The sequence below is a fragment of the Nelumbo lutea genome, chromosome 2, assembly GCF_056320005.1.
Source record: "Nelumbo lutea isolate HS-2025 chromosome 2, American lotus-T2T, whole genome shotgun sequence".
NCBI classification, from domain to species: Eukaryota; Viridiplantae; Streptophyta; class Magnoliopsida; order Proteales; family Nelumbonaceae; genus Nelumbo; species Nelumbo lutea.
The window spans coordinates 101,020,567-101,045,631 of NC_142685.1; the positions used below are offsets into that span (position 1 = coordinate 101,020,567).

Genomic DNA, 25,065 nt, shown 5'->3' on the forward strand with positions numbered 1-25,065 from the left:
CAATAAAAAATCCAAAACCGTAAAAATGAGACTTACTTTACATCATTTCCTTATTCTGTAGTCCTTGATATACCAACTTCAATCAATACATGGATATCAACTTTCTTAGGTGCTGAGCTGTTAGAAATGAAATCTTCATTACTTTGGAGAAAGGCTATGACCATGTGGAAAAAATATATATATATATATATATATAAAGGTGAGGCTAGTCCACTGGGGGGTGCCTTGTTGCCTAGGCGGGTGCCTAGGCAATGGTTTTTTTTATGTTAAAAACATAGATCATAGGGTAGTTCCCTAGGTACCATAACCATATTTCTTTAATAATTATTCATAATTTTCATAAGAAAAGTATAAATTTCATATTAAAGTATAGAAAATCAACATATTCATGAGAGGAAAAGGAAGAAGGAAAATAAAATTCAAAAAATATAGAGGCTGAACCCTTATTTTTGCTATAGGAAAAGAAGAAAATAAAAAGTATTGGTAGTAGTAGTAATTGAAGAAGAAGTAGAAAATGTGCTGATTAGATAAAATTTTAAGTTCTTCCTTACTTATTGGTTCAGGTTTTTAAGTCTTTGAGGGTTCAATACAGTATTTAGCAATGTTTGTGTTGATTAAACCCTAATAAATAAGAAAATAATAAAAAGAAATTAGTATATAAACACACAAAATGATTGTTTTAGTTTAATAATGTCTTTTATAATTATAATCTCAAAAAAGAAGGAATAAAAAAGTATTTTATAGTAGGAAGTAGAAAATTGCTTGGTGATTAGGCAAGGTGAGCCTCAAAGGGCGCCTTGTTGTGGTGGGTAATGGGACAAATGGGACTCGGGAATAGATGGATGAAGTGGACTATAGGGTGTTTAAAATCCATGTATTTCTCTTCCTAATTAATGGTTCCTGAAATGTTTTCTTTTTTTTTTTTTTTTTTTTTTTCAGGCAACTAGGAGAATTCGACAAGGTGATCCACTATCTCCTATGTTGTTCATTTTGGTGGTGGGGGTTATGAGTAAACCGTTAAAAGGAGTTGATGAGAGCGTTATTTAGTGGCTTTAGAGTGGGCAGGTAAGAATAGGTGGTCTTGCATTTGCAATTTGCAGATGATACCCTGATTTTAGGGGAGTTCAAGGGCCTTCAAGATGTGGGTAGCGATTTAAAAGATATGCCTTAGGCGTGCCTAGGCACATGGGCAAGGTGCATTTTAGGGTATGTGCCTCGCCTAGGTCCTAGGCGCACACCTTTCAAAAGGTGCATGCCTAGTGTGCCTAGGCGTGCGCTTGATGTGCCTTGCACCTCAGCCCAGGTGTGCAGCTTTTTAAAATTCTGCACTTTTTACTTTTTTTTGAGCCTAAGGACCCCTGACCATGCCCTTCGAGGCAAGCCCGAACAAGTCCATGTTAGGGTCTTAAATTCTCATTTATCACATAAAAAATAATGATTTTATAACTTTAATTGCTTTTTAAGAAAATATTTTATAGGAATGAATGAATGAACAACATTAGCAAATAGGGGTTTCTACTCCACTTGGTGAGCAAGCGAAGTGAGCTCATAAAAGCTCCAAGAACCCCCAAAGGTAAGCCTAAATATTTTAGAGGCCACTCCCTAGTACCCTAACCCAAAATACCTGCACACCCCTCCACCTCAAATCTCTCCAAATTAATCCCCACCAAATTGCACTTGGCTTCATTGACTTCCAACCCAAATACCTTTTCCACTATCTCCGAGACACAACTTAGGCGTGTGCCTTTTCATGCTTTTTTTTTCTGTTTTTGAACCTAGCGGCTAGACTGGAGGCGGCCCATGCCACACCCTTTGAGGCAAGCCTAAACAAGTCCATGTTAGGGTCTCAAATTCTTAGTTCTCACACAAAAATAATGATTTTATAATTTTAATTGCCTTTTAAGAAAATATTTTATTAGGATGGATGAATGAACAATAGCAAATAGGGGGTTCTCAAACAAACAAGTCATGGGCTTGTTTGGGCTTCCCTCAAGGGGTGTGGCACAAAGGCAGCTTGTAGAACCAGGAATGTAATATGTTTTACATCCCATTAGCTACTTGAAGTAATGAATTTGTGGAAAAAAATAGATTGTGGGTTTTACATGCTTGAAAATGTTTTGTATGTTTGATTTTATTTTTAAATTCTCATTTGAATATGCTTTACATGTTATGTTTATGTATTTTAATTTCAAATAATAGGTTTTTTAGAAAATTTATTTTAAAACCTAAGTTTATATTTTTTATTAATATTATGTTTATTATTTTCTTGATTTTTTGAAATTTTCTGACATTTTTTTATTTTTAGCAAATTTTTTATTTATTTTTGTGCCTTGCTTCAAAAAGGCACGCGACTCACCTTGTGCCTTGATCCTCAGGCACAAACTGGCCCCTGTGCCTTTTTTGGGCCTTGCGCTTTTAAAACACTACCCCACAATATATGTATACATTATATATGCACATATTTGTTTTTCTGTTTTGATAGATGAAAGTTTAGGATTTTATAAGAGAGGGAGGACACCCCCCCCCGCCAAAAAAAAAAAAAAAAAAAACAGAAGGAAAAAAAGACTTTCATTAGCTCATGAGCTCAAAACCTGGGAAAATAGTTAGTGGTAAAAAAAGAAAAAAAGACTTTCATTAGCTCAGGAGCTCAAAACTTGGGAAGATGGTTAGTGGTAGTTTAGATTGTTAGATATCAAACTGCAATACAGGCTACCTCTGTTATTTGCTCTTAGCTGCTAACAGAGACAAAGGAAGAAAAGAAGATTACAGGTGCTGCCTATTACTGAAAGAAGGAAGAAAAGAAGAGGTATTGTAGATTTGTTTGATAGGCAATGTGGGGAATTTGGCGTGGCATCCAAGTCTTTGTGGAAATGTACTCAACAAGGAAATTCTGTTTTTAATGAAATGCATTTTGCGGAGTGTATTTTGGTGAAAAGTAAAAAGAATGTTGAAGAGATGTGGGGATGTTGGGGATGTCAGACAATGCTATGACTGTACATCTCAGATGTGTGTAAAAGAAAGAATACATTGTATGGCCTCCTTATATATCTATGTATGCTTGAGTGCCTGGTTATAACATGGATATGTAGCAATGTTTTCTCCTCAAAGTTAAGAAAAAGGAAATTTGAAATGTGTAAATCCATAATGTATAATCTTGTTCTTCCCTAATGGAGTGCACTTTTAGAATAGTCATGCAATTGATGAAGTTAAAAAATACCTTCTATCAAGAAAATATATTGAATAATATACTGTTAGGGCCATCTGGAATTGGGGTTCTTCAGGAAGGAGGAAGGGCCTATTCTGGCCCTGTATTCAGGCCCAATTGGAGAAGGTGACTCTCTCAGGGCTGAGATCTTTGCGGTTTTGTAAGGAATCCAAAGAGCAAGACAATTGAACATTAGAAGATTGGTCCTTGAAGGTGATTCAGAGGTGGTGGTTAGATGGCTAAAGGAAGACAACAGTAGCATGTGGAGCTATAGCAATGAAAGGAAAAAATTCAAATGGTTTGCTAGGGACATTGAGGTGAAGTACAGCTAGGTGAAAAGAAATGCCAACTCATTTGCCGTTGGGTTAGTTAAGCAAGGGGTGAATAGGGTGCCTTTGTTTTGGCCTAATTTATAATTTTCTCTCTTTGTAATTTATTGATGGGGAGTTAAGTCATTTTACCTCCCCTATATCTTGTAATTGCTTCCCTCTAATTTAATAAAACTGATTGTTATTGATAATAAAAATAATATACTGTTCTTTTGTGCTATAATTGTGCTCATGAGGAAGCCACATCATTGGCACTGAATGCATATAAGATAAACTATTGTGATTAAGTATTGCCAGCTTCTTCCTCTCTTACTTCTTGTGTCTTTCTTTTTCTGGGAGGGGGGCAGTGTTAAACTTGGGGTTGGTAAGGACTTGACCAGATCTTAACCCGGACATGAAATATTGCAGCCTTGATGATGTTTTTATTTAGAAACAATACCATCATCGTTTGAAAACTTGACAAACTCACTAGGCAGTAAGAAGGGACCATAAGATTTAAAAATAAAAAAAATCAAGGGGAGCTGATAATTTTTTATTAAAAAGATTGTGATTAGAGCTGGCCAGTATATTTTCTTTCTGCTACTTGATTTAGGTGAAAAGTTGAAACAAGTATCATGACCTTCTATCGGTAGGGTGAAGGAAAAGATGGCATGGAACATAATGCCTACTACTATGTTCTGGGGAAATTGGGAGGAAAGAAATAGGAAATTCCAAAATAAGCACAGTGAGACAGGCGCATTGGTACAGAAAATTGTAGGAAAAATGTATTCATGATTAGCTATCTATAAGTTTTACAAAGGAAGTATTGGTTAATTTTTTGTATAGATTCTCTCTTTGTAAACAATCAGGAACATGTGCTGTTATAGAAAATGGGGGAGATGTTTTTTGTAACATTCTTTTGTACAGCCACTTGTACAGGGGCTTCACATTTTGAATGAAATTCTATATGTTGCCTTTTCTCAAAAAAAAAAAAAAAAACGAAAAAGTTTTTTATTTGCTCTTATACTTTCCTTTTACCATATGAGTAATGGAGTTGCCATTTTTCAATAAAAAGTGAGAATGAAATCCCTATATTGAGCCTTTTGATACCATTAAAAAAGGATCTGTCCATGAATATAACCTGATTAGAAATGCAGAAACCAGGACATATAAATGGTTTTTACAATGCTGCCAAAACTTGCATGTGCGCAATCAGTACTTGGAAGGTAATTCCATAACAGGTCTGGTTGACTTGGGTATTAGTAGCAGGGATTACAAACTATGATACCCAGTTACATGCTTAGCATCCTGTAGACATGATACTTGTCTGATGCAAAGCTATTAAAATATGTAAAGTGACATGTCTTAAAAATCATATTATAAAAGAAACTGATAAAAAAAATACTATAAAAGAAAGTCTGTGTTGGAGCTTTAATTTAATGTTTTTCTTGGCAAAGGTTTAATTGAAGTTGAATTATTGAGAAATGGCAACTTTGATTCAGAAATTAGATTAAAAAACTTGTCAAATCAGATGCTCATACCCATATGTGTGCTGGATCTTGGAAATGAATCGTCATATATCCATTTTTGCTATCCCTGTCCATGTGAGTATCAATATCCAGGCTTCATAGATCAACAAACCTTAATGATTTCAATTCCAAATCTTCAAATCAATCCATAACCAGTAGTCAAGGATGTTTAACTAACCTTTTTGGGCTGGTGCCATCTTTTGGAGCCTTGAGGTACTCTTGACGGAAACATTTGTCCTCTTTAGCCTTTTATTGGGATTAAATCAAACTGAAAAGGGCATCTTTATTTTCTGAGCAATCTCAATGTCTCTTTGAACATACAAAAGTTTATATTATATATCCTCGTCTAATGAACTTGGAATTTGAAAAGGGATTTTTATCCTCTTATGGATTTATATGTTCTGATATAGCCTCATTACAACATAAAGCACATATTGATTTATACCATAAAATTCTTAATTACTTGATTCAGTGATTCCATTCAATAAGTTGTTTGGAAAATATTATTTGTAAACCAAATAAGTTGTTCTATGAAAAAGCTGTTGCCCAACTGAAAATTTTTTCCAAGTAATATGGTCTTTGGTTTCATTGCCCAATGTGTAAATCTTATTCAGCATATGGTGATGAGTTGTCCTTGTTTGCTACTTATTTTTTAGTGGACAAAGTGAAGAACATAAATCTTTTAAAACCTTTTTTTTTTTCTTTGAAAAAAGCTTCACTGTTTTGTAACTTTTAATACCAATAAGAAAAAGGCTCTTATCTTGAACTCATGATGAACTTAGGGAATATTGGTCAGAGTGGAGATTTTGGCCTTGTTACAAGGCTTCAGGCAGACATTGGCTTTTGATAGAGTGGACGTAGTATGGAGACTCGGGGATTGTCATGGGATGGTTGCATTAGGCCATGCCTGGTTTGTTTTCACTTGATTACTTGATCAGAGTCTCTACATTTTTGGCATGATGAATATCATTTAGTTATAGTTTCTCAAAGAACCATTCAACCTAAAAGCTTAAGCTGTTAGGTGAGGTCCTTGAATAGGTTGATATTCTCTAACACACCCCCGTCACACGAAAGTCCATTGGGCTTGAAGTGTGAACAAGCACAGGCCCACCATACCTGTTAGGTATGGGGTAATGAGGATCGAACACTAGACCACTTGGTCAAGGTGGCTCTGATACCATCTCAAAGAACCATTCAACCTAAAAGCTTAAGCTGTTACCTGTTAGGTGAAGTCCTTGAATAGGTTGATATTCTCAAACATAGTTGCTTGGCCATGAAATTTATTCCTTTGTCCGGCCAGAAAACATGGCTCTTGATAGAGCACAATGGTGGGACAAGATTTGTGTAGCCATCCTCAAATAGTCCAGAGTAGGCAGAGTTGACTGACTTTTGTAGGTAATAGTAGCCCCTTTGTTGTCAAAGAATACATTCTCTTATTTCTGTGTGTTAGCAAGATATTAAACCATGTTGCCACATGGTGATAACATTTTGGAACCATGTCTCTCTGTTCAAAATTTCAATTTACATATGCTTGGACGTGGGATTTCTTGAAAATGAATTCAAGATTTTTGATTCTTAAACATTCTCATGTTTGATCTTTTTCTTGCTAAATAAGGTGGCTTTGGTAGTATTTCTGTTTCACAGAACAACAGAAACATTCTACTGAAACATTACCAAATGCCACCTGAGATTATGACTGGTTTTTCCTTCTTTTTTTCATCTATGATTTATATTCTTTCTTCTTACGATTAATTTCATTAGTATCTTTCTGTTTTTGTTTTGCAGCCAGACCAGGATTTGAAAGGCCTGCTGGTTGTAGTTCATCATGGAAATTATTCCTGGAACCTGTCCCTCTGACAGAGAGGGGTCTCCTCCCAGCAGATTTTGTTATGGAAGATCCAGATTCTCACTTTATATACGTGTGCCAAAAAATGGATGAGACAATGGATCTAGGCCATGCAATCATCCATCCAGTGCCATGACATGTACAAGGACGATTTTCTTCCCAACTTTTATGATTGGCGTTGGCGTTGGCGTGGTTTGGAGATGTGTAAAATGCAAGTTAACTGAATCACGTAGGGAACTGGTTTTATTACCACAGTAGTTCTGTATGGAGGTTTGCTTGGACCAGAGTCTAGAGATGGCTTTAAACACATGACTTTCACAAGGTAAAGTTCATCTGCAAATTGTTACAAAGAGAAAACCTCCCAATAACGAGGATGAGACTTCATGCTTACCTTTTTCAGCTATCATGGACTTCGATAACCAAATTCCAAATTTCCCTTAAATTATTATGAAGGTGGTCTTGAAGTGCAAATACGTGGGTTCCTTTTGGCTTTTGGGTCTTGTAAATCTTTTTCTTATCTAACTGCAAGAATCGAGATACACCCTCTTGAAGGTGGTCTTTATAAAAATTTATTATTAAAAGGGGTATTTTTGTCCCATTCAAGTGTTGGCAACTTCCCACTAGGTGGGAAAGTTATTAGGAGATGGGTATCACTGGGTAAGTGATACTTAGAAAAATAAAGTTCCCTTGGTCCCCACATAAATCTGAAAAAAGAGCATGGGGTCCTTGGTCAATGGGAACTTTCTCCCCTCAAAATCTGAAAAAAGAATGCCCCCTAAGTTCATTTAATAACTCCAACATATTTTTTTCCATCCAATCAACTGTTTAGATGTGAAGCTGAACCACATATATGGTATTGGTTAAATGACTATTACATACATATCATATCCATTTCAACAATGACTATCACATGACATGGGTAAAATGGTATTGGTTCATGCAGACTAATGCAATATTACATTTTAGGGGATGTTCTATTTTGAGATTTTGAGAGGGGGGAAAGCAAGGTTCAAAATATTGATATGCTTGATACATCAATATGGGTGTATCAGGCGAATAGATATAATGTTCCGGGCTTTTTTTTGTTTATATTTTTTTTGCAACCGGTTCAGGGGGGCAGTTTAGGTCTCCTCTATCCCCTGAACCGGTCAGACCTCTGATGCACCCATTGTAGGGGCATATCGGAGGGGTTCCAGAATGATACGTATTGGCCAATACGGGCCGATACGTGTCGATACTTTGAACCTTAGGGAAAGTAATGCAATATTACATTTTAGGGGTGTTTTTTTTTGTGATTTTGAGAGGGGGAAAGTTGGTTGATGGGATTTTGGTTCTCATTGACCAAGAACCCTATGTTCTTTTTTCAGATTTATGTGGGACCAAGGAAAGTTTATTTTCTTGGGTATTACTTACCCAGGTAAGTGATACTCATCTCTTAGGTGGGTAAATACCTTTTTCATGTAGAGGGAAAATTGCCAACACTTGAATGAGACAAAATGCCCATTTTAATAATGGATTTTTAAGGCTAAAATGGTCATTGCATTATTTACTTGAAAAATAAAAGAACATGGGTAAATGCACTTACCCGACTAAATGTTTCCCAGTAAACACTTAACCAGGTAATTACATTTATCTGGGTAAATAACTAACTGAAAAGCGAATTAGGCCTTAGAGGAATGATTTGTGTTTGCTGGTTTCACTTATTCATATGTTTTTCTTTTTCCCATTTTATCCCATGTACTTCTGGGAAAGTTTCCATCACTTTAGATCTTGTGTTGGAAGGAAGAAAATCTCATTAGAATAAAAAATAAGAGGAAGAATGCACTTTTTTTTTTTTCATTTAATTCTTCAATAGTATGTCTAAATATGGTGCTTTAAATGCAATGATATAATTTGTTGTTGGATTTGTGATGTTTTTGTTCGTATTAGTAGATCTATGGATTTTTTTTTTCCAAAAAATTGGGGGCATCCAAGCATTGTAAAAACCTACTTTTAATGGTTTTGATGCTAAGCAAAAAGCTATAAAATGGATCTATATATGAGGATATGTCAAATCCATTGCTTCATCAACAACTTGTGTCGAAAAATGATTTTTTAACCTTTTGATAAATTAAAAAAATAAAATTAATAAAAATGGAAAATTATTTTAGTAATGTAAATTTCTGAGTTGTATGACATGATATGTATCTTAGGAATTCTAATGGATCTGATATTTTTATAATTAAGATTATATATTTCTGTAAATTATCAATTAATAATTTAAAGTAAATAACAACATATTGATTATTTACAGGAATAAAGGATATTAATATTTACAAAGTCGATTTACCTACATTAGTAAATTTTGAGAAGCTAAAGACTTAAACTCATTTTCTTAATTTTTTGGTAGTTTACAAAGTTAAAAAGTGTTGAATAAAAGAAACTGATAAAATAATTAAAATATAACAGTTGCTTTTCGATTTGTAGCTTGAACTCTTTAGTTTATGGATTCTGTAAATTTTGAAGGATCTGATGTATCTTCAATTGTTTGTGTATGTCTCCATAGAATCTAGGGAAATCTATGATGCGGAAAAGATATGGTATGAGAATTTTGACCAATCAAAACCCACCCATGAATTTTGATAAATAACACCTGATTGGCTATCATGGTTATGACTCTAGTCGACCTTAATATGACAATATCTATGATATTGAAAGGATATGATATCACAAGAACTTGAACCGAGCAAAATCCCACATGAATTTTGAATTTTGATGAATACTACTTGTATTGCGATATGTATCTATTTTCTGCTTGATACACGATACTGACATTTTGAAATTTGCCTACATGGATGGTTGGGATACTTAGGTGATTCTGCTATATCCACTTATCAATGACTAATGGCTTGGTGATGGTAACACGGAAGGAATGATCCAAGGAGGATGTGGTCAAATTTCATTATTGAATCAGGAATCAATACATAGTCCAATCTTACAGTGAAGTTCTCAAATGTCTACAAGAAGAACCGGATTTGAGAAGAGTTTTGTAGATGGTTGAGTGCATCCATTTTCTGCATTGGATGGAGAGTCCGATGCTTATTCTAAACTTGGAAAATCCAATGAACTGTTAGGATGCAAAGGAGAATCGCATCCATCACGTATATACAAGAGGCCTTATAATTAATGATATAAATTATTTCTTTCTTCTCGGCCTGTGTTTGTTTATTGTCTATAAAATGGATGAAAATTTTTGCAGACTGATTTCTTTTTAGTTATCATTCCTACCCTCATTAAATTGAGAGCTAGGGCTGTTCACAAATAAATCTAAACCGACTAATCCGGCCTGACCCAACTTGAGTTGGCCGGTTTTTCTTCACTATCGGTTGATTTCGGGTTCCAAAATAATTCGGTTTGTTTATCTGTTAAATATATGAAAACCAAAAATGAACCAAACCGAACCAAGCTATGTGAAAAAGTATATATATTCTGAAAAAATATCTGTTAAGTATAGCTATTTTAGTTTTAAATAATAAATACATATCTGAAAAAATATATATTGTGAAATATATCAGATATATATTTCCAAAATATATATTTATAGAAATTAGAAAATATATATTTTGATATATATGTTTTGTTTTAAATATATATTTTCAGAAAATATATTTTGAAATATTATATATAATATTAACACTTTGGCTTCATGTGCAATGTGCAAGCTTGGAGTTGGTTGAAACCCAAACCAACCCAAATCGACTCAAACCGACCAAGTCAGTTTTACTTAATAGAGGGTCGGTCTCGGTTTGATCTATAGGTAACCCGATCAGGTCGGGTCGATTGAAAAAAATACTAGTAAACCGACCTAACCCGACCCATGAACAACCTTATTGAGAGCTTTGTTTTCAGCTCCTTTTAATTTGTTTTTATGTAATTGACAAGAGAAGCAAAGCGCTTGGGGTGAAAATATATAGATTGGATTTTTCTTCTTGCTTTGGTGAAAGAAAAGAAAAATGTTTCTGGGAAAGAAAAAATTGGCCATCTGAAACCTACAAGTATATGCTTAAGTTCATGATATGAGATAGATATCTAGTAAGCCCAAAGAACAATATTGTTTCAATAAGAATGAAATACCAACCATAATTGCATTAATCCCTAAAAATTATCGGGGAATAAACCCTAAAAATTAATGACGGTTAAACCCTAAAAATTACATTACGAAGTGATGAACGATGAAGGTTAAACAATTAACGAGCATCCTTCAATTGTTGTCTCACTGTCCTATATTCTTGCACTTTTTTTTTTTTTTTAATTTTATATTCTATATAATTAAAATTGAACATAAAATTATTTTCATACCACTTGGAGGTATAGGGAATTCTAGTTCAGGCCTTGTTAATGTTTCTATAAAAATTCTAGAGTCGTTTGCTAACCATTATCATCCAACATATATAAATGTTAAAGACATGTCAAAAGAGCAAGTCCTAATTGAATATAATCCTACTATTATATATTATTCAACAATACTAAATAAAGCTAAAATATAATGTTTAACAAGATATTATAGTGTTTAATAATACTGAAAAGAAATTAAAATATGGTGTTCACTAGACAATATCCATAGACTGAAATATAATCTTATATTGTACCCATTTTGGTTTTCCATAGATGTTTCACACAATCTGTCCCTAAGATTTAAGGGATTACGTGTGCTTGGTTTGCATGCTACAAGTATTAAAAAGCTGCCGATTTCCATTAATAAGCTTAAACATCTAAGGTATTTAGACCTCTCAGGCACTTCTATTAGGAAACTTCCTACATCCTTCACTTCTCTCTTAAATCTGCAAACCTTGAAACTCTTGTCTACTTGGAATCTTGTAGAGCTGCCTCGAGACTTGAGAAAAATGATTAACCTCAAGCATCTTGAATTGGACGAAAGTTCAATTATGTTGAGGGAGATGCCAAAGAGGATGGGGCAACTAACAGGTCTACAGACATTAACAAGGTTTATTATTGGCATGGAGGAAGGAAGGACCGTAACAGAGTTAAAGGACCTAAGCAATCTGCAAGGTGCTATTAGGATTGAAAACCTAGAAAATGTAAGTAATGCTGATGAAGCAAAGACAGCCAACTTGAAGAACAAGCCAAACCTATGCCGGTTAGAGTTATGTTGGAAAGATGACAATTTGGGAGAAGAGGAGGTGGCGGTGGCGGAGGCGGAGGGTGTGCTAGAATGTCTACAACCACACCCAAATTTGAAAGAATTAAGCGTGGAAAAATACCCGGGAAGAGAGATTCCTAAGTTGGATGAGGAACAAGTCAAAGATGCTGGAATTAGTGCCCAACCTTGTTAAAATACAACTATATCAATGCGAAAAATGGGAACATCTTAAGGATCTTTGGATAAAAGGATTGGATAAAGTTACACACATGGGCAATGAGTTGTTGTATTTGAATGGCAGTGACCACCACCATCATAATAATGCCTCTACCTCTACTGCAACACTAGTACCATTTCCATCGTTGATTTTTCTACACTTGGAAAATATGCCCAATTTGGAAGAATGGTCATTAAAGGTGATGATGATGATGACCAACAACAACCACTAGAAGTATTGTTACTGCCACAACTTCAAACTTTGGAAATTAGTAACTGCCCCAAATTGAAAAGTTTGCCAGAGAGCATGCAACGCCTCACTAAACTTCAGCATTTGCAGATCGAGATGTGCCCCAAGTTGGAGTGTTTGCCAGAGTGGATCGATTGCTTGGTATCACTTCGACAGCTCTGGCTTTTCGATATTCCAAATCTCAGGATTCTGCCACATCTTCAATCAATTGAGTCATTATGGATCAAAAACTGCCCTCAACTGGAGAGTAAATACAGGAAGGAGCAAGGTTCAGATTGGCATAAAATCGCTCATATTCCAGATGTTACAATTGAGAGGTCATCATCCACTTCGGAGAATGATGATTCTTGTGATTCAGTATATGAGATGATGAAAATGATGGCCAATGTCAACAACTAGAAGTATTACCATTTCCATGCCTTGAAACTTTGGCAATTCTTTAATTGCCCCAGTTTAACAAATTTGCCAGGCGGGCTGCCTCATCTCCTTGCTCTGAAATCATTGTACGTTAAGAAATGTCGAGAGCTCCGGTCTTTATCAACGCAACTGGAAAACCTCACTTGCCTTGAGGATCTTTCTATTGATGAGTGTTGCATAACTTTTGTACCCGAAGAGATAATCCAAGGCTTAACATCTCTCCGTTATTTGAAAATTCCAAGGTATTTTACATCGTTTGCTGGGGCACCAGCATATCTCACAGCCCCTGAAACATTATATATATATAATATATATATATATATATATATATATATGTATCAGTGATGATCAGGAGATGGAATATTTTCCAGAGAGCATGCAACACCTCACTAAACTTCAGCATTTGCAGATTGAGATGTGCCCTAAGTTGGAGTGTTTGCCAGAGTGGATCGATTGCTTGGTCTCACTTTGGCAGCTCTGGCTTTTCAATATTCCAAATCTGAGAATTCTACCAGCATCAATACGACATCTTCAATCAATTGAATCATTATGGATCAAAATTTGCCCTCAACTGGAGAGTAAATGCAGGGAGCAAGGTTCAGATTGGCATAAAATCGCTCATATTCCAGATTTTGCATTGAGAGGTCATCATCCACCCCATTCCTCCCCAGATGATGGAATTGAAGGAAAGAAAAAGGTACTTCCACTCTGCTCTCATCAATACATGGCAAGCTCCTTTTTTTTCCCAAAATCTATTAATTCCTAATTATTCTAGTACTAAGTCTCTTGTTGTGCTCATTGAAATGGAGTAAGGTCGTCATTACTTAATACGAGTAGTCTGGTTCTGCCCACGTTTGATGCTTTAATTGATCAGAATTGCTTCTGTTTTTATATAATTCTTTAGGCTCCGTGTTGTTGCTTTTTTTGGCAGCATTGATTTCATTTGCACCCGTGTTGAAAATGAATTAGAGTACAAGAAAGCTGAGTGTAAATCCCGGTTTGCTTTTCCTTCAGGTTTGACTTTGTTCTATTTGTTTGCTAATAATTAAAACAGGAAATGAAATGATGTGGGCCCCACTCTATATCAAAGAAAATGGAGGTGAGATGAAGGTTATTTGCTTGGGAGCACTAAGGTGGGATGCAAATTGATGTGGCCTCCGCTTTATATGACAGAAATAAGGTAGAACTGTAGAAGTAATGCAAATTTTGCTTTAGATGCAAAACTTGTATTACAAAAGCTCAGTTTGGAAGAAGTATAAATACAAATATATATATGTAGAGTACACGTACATACAAAATAATATAAAACACAATGTTTTGCATTCTACAAATTTGTACTTGTACTCCTTTCAAACTCAGCCAAAAGTACAAACTTTGAATTAGATAAGAGTACAAATAACAGTTGCAGAAAAAGGTTCAATTTTGCAAAAGTGAAAATACAAATACAAATATGTATAATTTAAATGCATATAAATAATACAAAATAAAAGGTTTTGCAGTCTACATATTTGCATTTATATTCCTGTCAAACTGAGCCTTTGTTGATTTCAAATTAACTCAGTCTGTCAATGGTCATTCAATTCCCGGACACGCCATTCTCTTTTAAACAGAGTAGTCTTAAAATTGATTAGCTACTAGTGTTGTTGATCTCAATGTTATAAGATCTTCTATCTCGAAATGGTATTGACAATAGAGTTGTAACTTGTAACCTCCTTTCCCCAATAGAGTTTATTGTGTCGATAGACATGATTGATCAATTTAACATGAAAATACAGATTTTAGCCCAAATGATTCATCGAATTATTGAATATTGATTTTCAATGCAGTTCTATAGATGTTCTTTGCTAATAAGCAAACCATCTCATGGGCACTACAAGTCAAAGGCATCTCTAGCAGCATATCCTTCATGGATTCGGACAATTTGCATTGCAAGTCAGAAGAAAATCCATATGCAAACAACAATGGCATGGCATTTCGGATTAGAAAATTCTGGAAGAAATAATCTTTCTTTTCTCTCTTCCCCTGCAGCTAAGACTAGGTTTGAGGTTTATTGGTTCAACAGCCAGAACGTGTCTCCATCCCTCCTTGGAATTCTTTCAAGTAATTAATTTGCAGCTTCTATACCTTTCGGTGGATCTCTTCGAGGCAAATACTTCTCTAACTTTTCTTTTGTGCCTTTTGAAGACCATGAAGGATTTCTTATTGTTGTAGAAAGTTGGACACTTGGGCTGACTAGTATTTTGCTAAATGTTATTAGGTTTCAAATCCATAGTTGTACTTTACAACTATGCCAATTATTGTATTTCAATATTTTGTCAATATACATGGCTTTAAACTTCGTTTACATTATTGTTTTGGTATGTATTATGATATGAAGATGAATAGTTTATGTTTGGTGAAAAAGGTAGTGTTTGTGGAATCCAAGGCTATGTTTGGTTTGGAAGAAAGAAGGATCCTTTCTTTCCCTACCTTTTCTTTCAAACCAAACACAACCTAATTGCCTAAGGGAATTTTTTCTCTATGTACTTGCATCCATTGTTTGTGTATAAGCGCAAGGGAATATTACAATATTTTTTTTTTGTTCATACAATGGCAATAAAATTTTTCAAGGTATGATCAATATCGTTAAGTTTTTTTTTTTTTTTTCCCAAGTATGACCCATATAAATAACCACTAAACTCAGACTAATTTCTAGTTATGCCTTGGACCTCGGAAATAAATGGATAAAACAAGAAAATAGCATTTAACTTCAGACTTTATTATAATACTGCATTAAATTTTGGATTGAGCTATCTTTGACATTTCAATAAGTTAGATCCGTCAAGGGTCAAATATCTAGGCATGTTGGGGTAGTTTGTAAAATTACCTAAATAGGTGATTATAGTGATTGGATGGTGTGAAAACCTTATTTAGTCCTAGGTTACAGTAGAGAAGAAGGAGAAGAAGACGGAGAAGGGTTCGGCCAGTAGAGGAAAAATCAGTCCTCTCTCTATTCGACCCACTTATGTTTATCTCCAATAACATAGTTACAAGAAAGACTATATTGTCCCTCATAAGTGATGGGACACATAACTTAAACTTAAATAAAACAAACCTTTCACTCTCAAATAGATAAACCCAAATGACCAAAATACCCCTATTTTGTGTACTATAACACTCCCCCTCAAGCTGGAGAGTATATGTCATATCGTCCTAGCTTGTCACAAATACAATCTACTCTACCCCAAGACAATCCCCTTGTAAAGAGATCTACCCACTGATTTTCCGAGCTCACATGAGATGTGGTTATCACTCCACTTATCACTTTCTCTCTCACAAAGTGACAATTGACCTTAATATGCTTGGTTCTCTCATGAAAGACTAGGTTGGAAGAGATCTGAACAACAACTTGGTTATCACAGTATAGTCTCATGGGTTTGTCAATCGAGAATCCCATCTCTTGTAACAAGTTCTTCAACCATACGAGTTTACATGTGGTATAAGCCATAGCTCTATACTTAGTTTTTGCACTACTCCTTGCCTCCATGTTTGTTTCTTGCTCTTCCAAGTTACAAGATTGCCACCAACGAAGGTACAATACCCTGTAGTTGATCTCCTGTTTGATATAGAACCAACCCAACCAGCATCTGTATACCCTACTATTTCAAGAATCCCTCCACTTTGGTATAGTAAACCATGACCTAGAGCACCCTTCAGGTACCTAACAATCCTTAGAGCTGCTTCCCAATGAGGAATCCGAGGATATTGAATAAACTAACTCACCATACTCACAACAAATGATATATATGGTCGAGTAATAGTCAGATAATTCAACTTTCCCACCAACCTCCTGTATCTTCTAGGATTATCAAACTCTTTACCTGCATCAACACTCAACTTGACATTAAGTTCCATAGGAGTCTCTATTGGTTTATCACCTAACAGTCTTGTTTCTTCAAGTAGGTCAAGAGCATATTTTCTTTGACATAAGTTAATTCTATGCCTTGACCTTGCAACTTCTATTCCCATGAAGTACTTCATCTTACCTAAATATTTTGTATTGAAGTGGTCCTATAGGAAGTTTTTCAACCTACCAATCCCATTATTGTCACTCCTAGCCATGACAATACAATCCAATTACACCACTAGCAAGATTTTCCCATCTTTTGAGTCATGGCTGAACACAAAATGGTCTACCTGACGTTGTTTCATCCCAAAGTCTTTCACTACTTCATTGAACCCGCCAAACCATGTGCGTGGAGATTGTTTTAATCCATAAATTGCCTTGTTGAGTCTACAAACCTTACCATCCTCCACCTGATCAACAAATCCTCGTGGTTGCTCCATATACACCTCCCCAATGAGATCACCATGTAGGAAAGCATTTTTTATTTCAAGTTTCACAAGAGGCCAATCATACATAGAAACTAATGAAATCAACACCATAACTAAGCCAATTTTAGCCATAGGAGAAAATGTCTCCGTATAGTCCACACATACAATTGAGAATAGCCCTTGGCCACTAACTTGGCCTTCAATTGCTCCACACTATCATTTGGAAGATACTTCATTGTGTAGGCCCACTTACACCCAACAAAATGCTTACTAGGAGGAAGAGCAGTGAGTTCCCACGTGTGATTGTATTGTAGAGCAAAGAGTTCCTCTTCCATGGCTTGTCCCCACCCTAGGGAGGTAAGGGCTTCTTGGACAATCTTGGGAATGGAAACATATGATAACAATGATATAAAGTTGCGATAAGAAGCAGAAAGTTAAGCAGCTGAAACATAGTGTGAAATAGGATGAGAAGTACAAGTACATTTACCTTTACGCAAGGCAATAGGAAGATCAAGATCCAAGGGAGAAAAAGCAATGACAGGATCTGTCGACGAGAGCTAAATTGGAGGAGGGGCCGGTGCTCTTCTGTGAATATACACTTGTCTGATTGGTGGCCTCTTAGTAGTAACTAGCACGGGAGGTGAATATGCAATTGGAATGGGAACCACGGGAAGGGGATCTGCAACAAGGATGGGAAGAGGAACTACGGGGGAAGGAGAAGAAACCACAGTATCCGAGAAAAAGGAATCAATTCAAAGAAGGTGACATCGGAGCACACAAATGAATATGGAAGTTAAGGTTATAGCACTTATACCCTTTCTGAGTCCTTGAGTAGCCAAGGAAGATACACTTAGTAGCTCATGCATCTAACTTGTCTAAACTAGGCCCCAAATTTTGAACAAAACAAACACATCCAAAGACTCTTGGGGTGAGAGGAAATGGAGGCAATGTGGGAAACAACACCGAGAAGGGGGATTGATTTCCATGGATGGACATGGGCATCCGATTGATGAGAAAACAGGAGATGTCGATTTTAGTTATCCCATGGAGATGTCGATTTTAAGCATCAAAATGTCTAAATCTGCTTTGGGACATTCATATTAAGCATCAAAGACCGAGTAGTTTCAAGGAGATGTCGATTTTAACATTTAGCTACACTATTTTATTGTAGGGTGTGGGCACAAAAAGTTTGATTAATTATCCTATGGAGCGCTAAGTATTGTTGAAATGGTATTGAGGTATATATTCTTTGGCATTATCAGAGTGAAGAATTTTAATATGAACACCAAATTGAGTACGTATTTCATCATAAAATTTTTGAAAAAATAGAACAATTAATTGTGATTTTTCATAAGATAAATCCATGTCATCATTGAAAAGCCATCAACAAAAATTACAAAATATTTATAGTCATTGTATGACATTACTTTGATCGGACCCCAGACATTAGAATGAACTAAAGAAAAATTTCTCAAGACAGGACTATCAACTTTTGGACTAAAAGAGACTCTATGACGTTTCCCAAGCTGACATGACTCACAACCCAAAGATGAAATGTGACTCAAGGAAGGAACCAACAATTTTAGAGCCTTGAGAGAAGGATCACCAAGTCTCTAATGCCATTGAAGAGTAAGAGACGACTAAAAAACTACTGGAGGGCCACCACTATCAAGGTAATACAATCCACCTACGTCATGCCCTCCACAAATCTTTACCCCCGTCTTAAGATCCTGAAACACACAAAAAGAGGGATAAAAGGTTATGGAACAATTATGTGACTTGTTTAATCTACTAACAGACATAAGGTTAAAGGGGAACTTAGGGACATATAAAACAGATGATAAAGACAATGATGAAAGATCAACATCACCAACACCACATATGAGAGATGTAGAACCATTAGTAAGAGTAACTGTTTGAGATGTGGAGGACCGAGAAAGAGAAGAAAATACATTAGGAGTCACAGACATATAGTCTGAGGCTCAAGAGTCAATGATCTAGTCAAAGGCTTGGAAGCCAAGCAAGCCATACCTAAATGGGCAAGGGTAGTTGTGTTTTGCTAAGAAGATGTCTGAAAGAACTGCTCATATACTGCATGGGATACACTCACCATCTCCTTCCCATAAACTGTTTAACCCAGGGTTGGACCAGGCAGCAGTCAGACCATTTAACCCAAAAACCGATGGTCACAATGGTTTCATTTCCTGTCTAGTTTTTAAAACCATGGTAGAAAGAAACTAGAAAGATTAAGAAAGCAAAAGATTCTTTCTTTTCCTAGCCTTACAAGAATTTGTTGTGACCTTGATCAAAGCTGATGCATGTAAATTCAAAACTCCCTTATTTGGTGAAACTTTCTTTCCTCGAAGGTGGACAGAAATTATGTTCCCCATGTTAGAAATTCTATCACCTTAATTGTAGTTTCTTTAGTTGTAGATCGACAAAGAAAGGTCAAATCCTTTGTCCATTGTCTTCTTTACAGATGGGAATGGCTTCCAATTCTCTAGCTGTGGTGAAACGAAAGATATGTGGAAAAGAAACAAGTGTTAAAAGATAATGCTGATATTAATGGCACCACTGGTTGCTGCAATTATTGGCCATGGTAAGTAATATGGAGGCCCAACAATTCCTTTTTTAATTTCTTTGGTATTTTTTCTATAAAAATTTAATTTAAAGAAACAAAAGTATAAATGCAGAAAATATTATACAATTAATATTGAAAATTAATGTGAGTTAATAAAACAAGAAAAAAACATTTGAAATTTCAAAACTTTTAGATAAAATTTCAGAATCTTATCAAAACTAAATTATTAACCTCCATAGGTACTTATACAATGAAACAAAGGAATTAACAAATAGAAAATTTATTTGTACATGGATAGGCTCATCCACTAGATTTTAAAGGAGTCTCATTAGAGACACGCATAGGAGATGATAGAAACCTTGGATCAACGGTTTAGATTTATTTTACTCTAGTTCATTACTTCAGCAGTGTGGGCCCTGACGACCTTAGTGTCAGCATTAAGAGGCCATGTATTTATGATGTATCCCATGTTTAAAATAATTAAAAAATTTTTAAAATAATACAAACTACGTGGTTATAAATTTTTAATATCCATCCATCAATGGAGATTTTCTATGGTGGAATTGAAAAGAATACTCGGTTTTCTTTATAGTTTTCTGGCTTCATTGTTAAATTATAATAAGGTGAAAACAAAATATATGAGAGACTGTTGGAAAGTGGGGTCATTGTATCTTTGGAGGAGAAGCTCTAAGGCACGTTTGAAGATACTATCTTTACAACGTTATTTGCCCCACTCAATTTTACTGAGTTTGTTGTTGGGTTACAGGCAAATCCGTTCCTAGGATACAACAGAGCCTTGGGTGAGAATCTACAACCGGCAAAGTTGAAGAATCTCTAGAGAAACCTTCTGTGAGACTGTAGCAGACCGGACTGAGAGAGAGAGAGAGAGAAAGTGGATTTCGAAAATGTGTGCTTTTGAAGTCTGATTCATGCTCCTTAAATAGTTTATGAAGATGTATGAAGAAAATGTAGGTGTTGGTTTAGATAATGCACCTTGAAAAGTCACAATTTCGAACATTGTGACTGTTTAAAAAGTAGTTAACAGTTAATGACTATTAATTTTGAATTGTGCCTCTTGATCACACCTAATCGAATCGTGACCGTTGATCTCATCAATGGTAATCAACAGTCAACATCGCACCAAAACCAAAGCCGCCCTTCATGATCCATGCGGATGCGCACGAAGTGCGAGCAAAGTGCGCCTCTAAAGTGCCTCATTGCACCGCACATAGAGAAAAGCTAATTTTTCAATCAAGTGTGTAGGTGCAATTTCTCATGTAATTGACTAGTCGAACTCATTGGATTTAATCTCTTATGAGATTAAAATCCAACAATCCCCCACATTGATTGATCAATTACATAGTTATGCATACAAAAGATGTTTATCAACTAAAACCTTTTGTTAGTATAGATATCTCAGAGCCTTGTCAAAATTATTGGTGATAAGACCTTAAACCAATTACTCTCAAGACAGACCAGAGACACCCATACACAATAATGTCCAGTCTCTGCAAGAGTTTCAAGTTTTGCTCAGCACTGTTATGGCCATGTGCTTCTTTCCTGGTTTCATGAACAATCCAGAGAATAAACTCAAACTCTCATGAGAAGCTCCACTATGTGTTTCGTTATTTGACACATTTCAGAACTTCATTAAGAGTTTAATTCAACCTCATCATAACAGACAACACTATTTATGTTGTGATGGGGAATTTCTCAATGTCAATGCTAACAGTCACATTATTGTAACTTGTTGTTACCCATTAAGCCCAATACTGATGGTTTTTCAGTTTAGGTTGGGTTACCATTACAAGTGACTAAGTAAAAGGTTTTAATCTCATCTCTTTGGTTGTCATTCTTACCAATTCTTCGGCCAAGCCCTTGGTAACATGATCAGCCAAGTTTTTACTTGACCTCACATAGGTTATAGTGATGATTCCATCTAAAATCAGTTGCCTAACAAATTCATATCTCAGACTTATATGTCTGAACTTACCATTGTAGGTACCACTGTAGGCTCTTGACAGAGTTGCCTCACTATCACAGTAAATGGAATTTCGAGGCATAGGACTAGGCCAAAGTTTTATATCTAATAATAAATTTCTAATCCGTTCAGCCTATTTTCCAACAGCCCTAAGGCTATGAAATCGGATTCTATGATCGAGTGAGATATACAAGTTTGTCTCTTGGATGCCCAAAAGATCGCACCCCCACCAAGGACGAAAATCCATCCAAATGTGAACTTGTTATCTTCATTACTAGTAATCCAACTTGCATCAGTGTACAATTCTAGTACAAATGGATAATCACAATAAAACAAGCCAAGTTCCAAGGTTCTCTTGAGATACCCAAGAACTCTCCCAATTGGCTTCCAATGCTCAACACCGGGTTTACTTGTAAACCGACTGAGTTTACTTACTGCAAATGCAATATCAGGTCTGGTACAAAGCATAGCATACATCAAGCTTCCTACTGCACTAGCATACTCAAGTTGTGCAATTGCTCTACCACTATTTTCTACTAGTTTTATACTATAATCATATGGCATGCTATATTTTTTAAACCCTAAATGCTTAAATTTCTCAAGTACTTTCTCAATATAATGTGATTGGCTTAATGCATAGCCCCTACTATGCTTTTTAATTTTTATTCTCAAGATGGTATTTACTTCTCCTAAATCTTTCATCTTGAAGACAGAGGATAAGTAATTTTTAGTTTCATTTATGCCAACCATATTGATTCCCACAATAAGCATATCATCAACATAAAAATATACAATCAGTCCATAATTTTCAGTGAATTTTGAGTAGATGCATCTATTAGCACTATTATGTTTAAAACCAAATGCTATGATGCAAGAATCAAATTTCTCATGCCACTATTTAGGTGCTTGTTTTAATCCATATAGCAATTTAACCAGCTTACAGACTTTCTTCTCGTTTCTAGGAAGAACAAATCCTTCTGGTTGTTCCATATAAACCTCTTCATTTAAATCACCATTTAAGAAAGCAGTTTTAACATCCATTTGGTGAACAGATAAGTGATAAATGGATGTTAATCCTATAAGTGTTCTAATAGAAGTTGTTCTAGCCACTGCTGCATAGGTTCAAAGTAATCAATCCATTCCTTTTGACAAAATCCTTTGGCTACCAATTTAGCCTTGAAATTTTGTAAAGTTTCATCAGTATTGTATTTTCTTCTAAACAACCATTTACATTTTATTGGTTTTGATCCTAAAGGCAGGTCTACTAGTGCCCATGTCTTATTTGACATTATTGAATCCATTTAATCATTTATAGATTCTTTCCAAAAGGCAACATCTCTGGAGGTCACGGCCTCACTGTAGGTTTTTGGATCATTTTCAATGTTTAGGATAATATGTATCTTATTTAAAATCTTTTTTCTATCAGCCTCAACAAAAAATACAATTGACTGAATAGAGATAAAATCTAAACCTAAGTGTTTCTGTGTTCTTTGTCTTTGACTTCTTCTAGGTCCTATTATAGGTGTTACAGTTGTGTCATTTATTCTTTCAGTCTCATTATTATTAACAGGTATTGAGATATGAGTTTCTCTTCCAAGTTCTCTGTCATTTTCTATGGATTCATTTTCTGTAGATTCAAAACACAGTTTATTTTCAAAGAATTCAACATCTCTAGTTTCAATTATTATGTTGGACTCTAAGTTTAAAGGCTTATAGGCCTTACTATGTTCTGCATATCCAACAAACATACTTCTCTTAGCTCTGAATCCTAATTTGGTTCTTTTAGGATCTGGAACTCTATAATATGCTAAACACTCCCACACTTTTAGATATGCTAAATTAGGATTTCTTTCTGTTCATAATTCATATGGGGATTTATTATTAACTTTAGAAACAATTCTATTGTAAATGACAAGCTGTTAGGAGTGCTTTCCCCCACGGGTTTAAGGGTACATTAGTTTTTAACAACATGCAGTTTATCATTTCTGTAAGTGTTCTATTTTTCCTTTTGACCAGGCCATTCTATTGAGGGGTATAGGGAGCAGGACACGGATGTATTTTTCCAAATTCTTCACAGAAAGAATTAAACTCATTTTTAAAGTATTCAGCACCCCTATCACTTCTAAGGATTTTAATTTTCTTTTCTATTTGATTTTCAACTTTAGCCTTATACAGTTTAAACATGTCAAAGGCTTCATCCTTAATTCTCATAAGATAAACATAGGTGTACCTAAAAAAGTAATCTATAAATGTTATAAAGTATCTCTTACCTCCTCAGGTTAATACACCATTGAGTTCACAGATGTCAAAATGAATTAGTTCTAGAAGTTGAGAATTTCTCTCAACATTAGGGAAATATTTTTTAGTCATTTTAGATTTTATACATATCTCACATTTTTTAGTTGATTCATTATTGTAAGCAATTATACCAAGTTTGCTCATGTTCTTTATGGATTTAAAATTCAAGTGTTCTAATCTATCATGCCATAAAGAGAAAGAATCAATAATATAAGCATAAACTTTTTCTTCATTAATACTTAATTTGAATATATCATTACAATCATATCCCTTTCCAACAAACATCCCATTATTGGATAAGATTAGTTTGTCGGATCCAAAAGCAACTTTGAATCCCCTCTTATAGACATGATTTATTGAGACCAAGTTCTTTCTAATGCCAGGAACATGGAGAACATTCAGGAGAGTCTATGTCTTTCTGGAGGTGAAGTTCAACTCTATGTTGCCTCTTCCAACAACTTTGGGACATGTTTGGTTTCTCATCTATACCTCTTGGCCATCAGTCACTTCTTCATATGTCTTGAATAAGGATTTGTCCTTGTAAACATTCAGGAAAGTCAATATCTTTTCGGAGGTGAAGTTCAACTCTGTGCTGCCTCTTCCAACAATTTTGGCACATGTTTAGTTTCCCATCTATACCTCCTGGTCATTAGTCACTTCTTCATATGTCTTGAACAAGGACTTGTCCTTGCAAACATGGACTGTGGCACCTGAATCAAACCACCATCCAGAAGATGATTTTGCCATGTTGACTTCAATAATTATGGCCACTAGATTGTCTTCTACCATGTTTGTAGACTTGGTTTTGCCTTTTCGATGTTGGCAGACTCGGGCATAATGCCCCTTCTTTCTACAAACATAGCAGAATCATTTCTTATTGTTGCTTTTTCTTGAAGTTCTCATTCTTCTTCTTTACTTGTAATGCAGGGTTAGTCTTCTTCGATCCATTTTCCACAAAATTGACCTTAGAGTTCAGCATA

The 25,065-nt window shown here is 35.3% G+C and overlaps 1 protein-coding gene across 3 annotated transcripts in view; it reads left to right on the plus strand.

The window, feature by feature from the left end:
• The window catches only part of LOC148872338 (uncharacterized), a 37,690-nt gene extending 27,612 nt beyond the window's left edge, over positions 1-10,078 (plus strand). For 2 of the 3 annotated variants that reach the window (XM_088969486.1, XM_088969487.1), the window contains one exon: positions 6,828-7,359. In XM_088969486.1, coding sequence (XP_088825612.1) covers positions 6,828-7,024 — 197 coding nt within the window. In that variant the 3' untranslated portion in view covers positions 7,025-7,359. Of the gene's footprint in view, positions 1-6,827; positions 7,360-9,739 lie in introns of those variants that run through there. The other variant, XR_016107165.1, reaches the window with a different exon arrangement.
• The last annotated feature ends 14,987 nt before the right edge of the window (positions 10,079-25,065 follow it).